The sequence below is a fragment of the Simochromis diagramma genome, unplaced genomic scaffold, assembly GCF_900408965.1.
Source record: "Simochromis diagramma unplaced genomic scaffold, fSimDia1.1 OVJJ01000540.1, whole genome shotgun sequence".
NCBI classification, from domain to species: Eukaryota; Metazoa; Chordata; class Actinopteri; order Cichliformes; family Cichlidae; genus Simochromis; species Simochromis diagramma.
Window position 1 is genome coordinate 7,543 of NW_024387367.1, and position 5,161 is coordinate 12,703.

General features: G+C 41.1%; 1 protein-coding gene across 1 annotated transcript; it reads right to left on the bottom strand.

The window, feature by feature from the left end:
- Positions 1-715: 715 nt before the first annotated feature.
- LOC120718809 (stress response protein NST1-like) lies at positions 716-2,052 on the bottom strand (the record flags this gene model as incomplete). The annotated part of the gene is made up of 3 exons (XM_040007518.1): positions 716-1,225; positions 1,671-1,809; positions 1,886-2,052. Coding segments are annotated over 3 exons (816 nt in total), but the record flags the coding sequence as incomplete, so codon positions are not given.
- Positions 2,053-5,161: the final 3,109 nt, after the last annotated feature.

A 5,161-nucleotide genomic window follows, 5' to 3' on the forward strand; every position in this document is an offset into this window, starting at 1 on the left:
CTCAAGTTCTCTGCGAGCCGCTTTCTCTTCATCGAGATCGTTTTGCATAAGCTCCCTCTCATTTTTGAGAAACTCAACTTCGTCTCGCAGGGTCTGGTTTTCAGAAGACAGGTCCTGATTTTCGGAGGTCAGTCGATTCAGTTTTTGTGTTTTAGCGTGCTCCTGGGAGACAATGGAGTCGTAGCTCCTCTGGAGTGCAGAGTTCTTCTCTTGTTCTTTCTGCGCACAGTATCTCTCTCAGACTGCCGTCCTTTGAGCTCATCTACCCTCTGCAGGAGCTTGTCTCGGGGCTGCTCAGAGAGAGCTTCATGTTTAAACTTTGCTCCACTGTACTGATTTTCCATAGCGTCTAATTTAGCTGTGAGATTTGCGTTCTCCATCTTTAGTGTCTCCATGTCATAGAGAAGATGCTCTGCAGATTTAGAAGTGCTTCTCCTGCAACGTGGAGGCAGTGGAGGCAGCGCTGTCACTTTCTTTTCTAACTTTTTATATTCTTTAGAAAACCGAGATTTGTCTTCCTTAACAGCTTCCTCAAGTTCTCTGCGAGCCGCTTTCTCTTCATCGAGATCGTTTTGCATAAGCTCCCTTTCATTTTTGAGAAACTCAACTTCGTCTCGCAGGGTCTGGTTTTCAGAAGACAGGTCCTGATTTCCAGAGTTCTTCTCTTGTTCTTTCTGGACATCTGATGCCCACTTGTTAACGTTTTCCTGCAGCCTTAAAATCGTGGTGTCCTTGGCCTCGATATCATCCTGGAGCTTTTGGACTTTGAGGCGCAGAAACTGTATTTCATTGTTTTTTTTAGGTTTTGTTTCTGCTGCTCAGTGAGACGATCCTCTAGTGCCTTAATATCAGCGGCCTCTGCATTTTCATTTCCATGTTTAAGTGAGCACCTCCTCAGATGGAGTTTCTTGATCGTCTTCTTGTCCTCATCACTGTTAGCCATCATTTGACTAATTCTGGTTTTAAGGTCCTCAGTGCTGCTCCGGTATTCTTTCTGTGACTTCTTTAGATCAGCCACTTTTGTCTTCATGCGTTTCAGTTCTTCACGCTCTTTTTTCACAGCTTTTTCAAGACGATCATTTTCCTCTTGCAGCTTTTTAAAGGCTTCATCCTGTTGAGATTTAGCCTCTTTTTCTATTTCTAACTCCTTTTGGAGAGCAAGCTTGTCTTCTTCCAGTTGTTTGAGACAAGTCTGAGTCTTCTTAGACTTTTCAGGACCATCGTACTGTGGAAAGCGAAAACAATTATCGTGTTGTTGAATATGTCAAACAATTTGTACAGAATAGAAATATGTAGCTTTGTTCATAGTTAAATATTTATATTTTTCTAGCATGTTTGTTCAGTTTAAAATGAATTCGCCAAAGCAGGCGGTGGCTGGATGTGAGTAAAAAATTCAAACATTCTCATCAGGTTGTTTTCATTTTCTTAAGACAAGAGAATTGCCTTTAAATAATAAAGCAAAACAACTATTTTCTTAGCATGTGTCTTCAGTTGGTCATTAATGTATGTGTGTGTGTGTGTGTGTGTGTGTGTGTGTGTGTGTGTACGTTGGGTATTCATATCTTGTGGGGACATCTTATTGACGTAATGCTTTCCCTACCCTCTAACCCTAACCATGAAACACACAAGGATATGTGCGCACATGCAGACACACACACACACAAACAAACCTCTTCAAAATCATATTCATATCCCATTTCAGAGTTGTCCACTGAAACAGGGTCTTCCTGAAAACCAGCAGCTCCCTCAGATTCCTCTTTGAATTCCTCTTCGAAGTGGTCGTGAGCAGACGAGTCTCCGGCCTCTTTCCTGGGGACGTCCCAAAAATCACCAGATTTCTCAGACTCTTTGCTTTTTTCTGCTTGCTTTGTTTTCAAATTCTGACTTCTCTTTTTCAAATTTGTAGAGATGATCAGATTTCTCCTCTTCCGAATCACTCTCACAGTCTTCTTCAATGTCATCACTCTCACAGTTCTCTTCAATGTCATCTATAATTTCTTCCTCAATTTCATCATCATCGTCTTGGTCAAAAGATTTGCCGCCACCACTCCACTGAAAATTCGTTGTGGAGGAAAAAAGTACGTCTACGCTTTTGCTGCTCATTCTCCTAGATGAAAACAGCTCCTTTGTAATAATTTCCTCTGAATGTCGCTGGGTTAAAAACTTGGCTCTCTGAGCAACACGAACGGTAACTTGTGGTAATGCAGTCAGCGTGTGCCTGTATCTACTATCACATGCAGAATAGAGTTCAGCAGAACGAGGAGAGAGGCGTCTATTTCGAATAATAATAACATGTTGTCATCACGGGCCAGTGTTGCCATTCTACTCGGCATTCAAACATGTTTACATTCTAAACAGTCGCTCTTTGGAGTCTGGGTTCACCTTTAAGAAAAACCAAAAACCCGTGTCCTCTTAATCCTTGGCTTAATTTAATTAAACTTTCCTAAACTACCTTTATCTTATGTATCACAATGCAATTTTATTTTCTAAAAGTAAATTCATATTTCGTCCACACACAAACCATCTTCCACTGTTTAACGAGACCAACTGGACCAGGTTAAAACAGCATGCTGCTTTTATTCTTTTAAACACGCTGACAGCCTCCTGCGGCTCTGACGAACAGAAGCTTTAAGTTATCTTTAAATAATGTTATTTTCACAACAAGATTTTATTTCCATCAGTTTACCTTGTTGTCAATGGAAAATTGTATTTAGTAGTCAGTATAATCTTTTAGTGATATAAGTTTGCATATGGTAGAATACTCCATGTAGTTATTTGTATTAGGAAATATTCAACCATGTATACTTAGAGGCATATAATTAATTGTGTGTGATCACTAACAGGCTGCAGGCTTGGGGTGCACCCCAGGAATGCACCCCCACGTCCTGGGAGCACGAGAGAGCTTGTACCTGGTTTTATTGTTTTATAGCAGGATTAACGTAGTTACGTTTGTTTTAGTCTAAGTGCTTTAACTGCTGGACTTCCTCACCCTTCTCCTGACCAAGGATGTACCTTTTATGACCCTTTGATCAGCAGGACACACACACACACACACACACACACACACACACACACACACACACACACACACACACACACACACACACACACACACACACACACACACACACACACACACACACACACACACACACTGAAGTATAAATAAAGACCGGGGCAGTTTCTTAGTGCGAGTCTCTGAGGCTGCCCTTGCTAGCAAGAACTCTGTGTTTCTCTTCTCTGAGTCTTTACTGAAGAAGTGTTTTAGAATATTTTCCCTAACATTGATTTGGTCCTTCGTAGCCGGATCAGAAAATATCAGAACTGTTATCTGTGACTCTGTTCCAGGATCCAGCACTGATTCCTGACGCCGTGGGGAGCCAGCACCGAAGCCTGTGCACAGCCCTCTTGGACGAGAGAGAGCCCCAGGACATTAAATTCGGGTCTGGGCCGGTGTTATAATCTGGTCCACGGCGGTGGGATTCAGTCCAATGATCTGAATCACCAGTGGGACGTCAGGGGTGAGAAACACTATTTGGTATATAAAGACGGCCGCAAAAGTTTAAAGAAATGTGATAAAAAATAAAAAAGGGGTTTAAGTTCGCCAAAAGACGTGTGTTTTGACCAGTTTTAGAGGTAGCCGAAATTATCTCGTGACAAATTAGCGCGCAAATGTCTATGTGTGTGTATGTGTCTGGAAGTAAGTTGATTTTACAGCACAATACGCTGCTGAACTACTTCCATTTTTGTTTTCTTTGCTGAGGCTCACGTGCTGGTGACAGGAGAACGGTTGAGTTTCATCTCATAAAACTGATACCGCTTCACCGTTAGGGTGAAGTCGAAGGCCGTATCAGTAAACCACTCTGAAGTCAAGCGTGCCAGCGACGGCCCAGCAAAATCTTTGAAAATGGGTGATAAACAAGTAAAATTAACACCTGATGAGAAATGTCTAGAAAAACAGCAAGCCGGAGCAGGACTAATCCAAAAGAAAGAGAGAGGAATGCATCGTGGAAGAGCAAGAGGTAGAAGAAACAAAGTAGACAGTAACTCAAAATAGGATAGCAGCTCAGGTGAAGAGAGCAGTTCAGACTAGGAAGAACATAATAATCCCTCACCCAGTGAAAATTAGAGATCACAGTAGTTTGAAGTAGTTTAAAAAAGGGTTGGAAACAGACCCGACTGAATAGATATAAATGCAAGAGGAATAAAGTAAAATAAACAAAAAGCTAAATTACAACTTAATTTTAATGCATTCAAACTAATAATAAAAAGGATAACAACCTATAAACTGGTATTAATAATGAAAGCAGATAATTCACACAAACAGAACTATGATAACTGTGATAACTGGAGTGTGCAGCGTTTCCATGAGCAGTTTTCCTGCATCTTGACTTGTGTGTAGAGTGTTCATAGCATCAGCATCATGTTTTTGTTTATTTGTTTTGTTGGGTTGAAAAATAGTTAAACTGGTGATCATATTTATGGATCACCATGGCATATATCATCAGCCATGTGATTTATTTACGCAGATGACAAAGTGAGTGTGAATGTGTCTGACGTCACAGTGTTTGTGTGCGCTGTGTAAAAGTAATTGCCTTTGATTGTGAGAGCGGTGATTCTGCAGGTCACCAGCTATTGTAAAGAAAAAAAAAAAGAGTGAAAAAGAGACAAAATTTACATTGTAGATGAAAAATAATTATAGGAAAAAGGTTTTGTGTTGATCAACCAAGAACAACTACAATCTCATTTTCTGCTTATAAGAAAGGACTGTTCACAAAAACACAGAGAGAGAGAGATGTGTGTTGATTAAGCAGTGATGATAATAATGAAAGTCTCTCAGTCTGTCGTTTACAGGTGGGGAACGGACCTGGATCAATTCTCCACGGACAGCAGTCGGAAGAAAATTATAGGTAGAAATCATTAGAAAAATTAGAAACGCCCAGCCAGGATTTTTTGGCTGAATTGTTTTGCACCTTCCCGTCCTCATCCTGAACAAGCAAGCTCCAAGGAAACTAATCTCTCCCTGAAGACACCGAGTGCAGTTTCAGAAGCACGAGCATGAACATCAACAGTGGACAGGAGTCCAAGAGACAATACCAGAGTTCTGAGCAGAGAGGTCCAGCAGCGCTGTGGGCAAACGGCATCAGAAAGAGAAGAACCA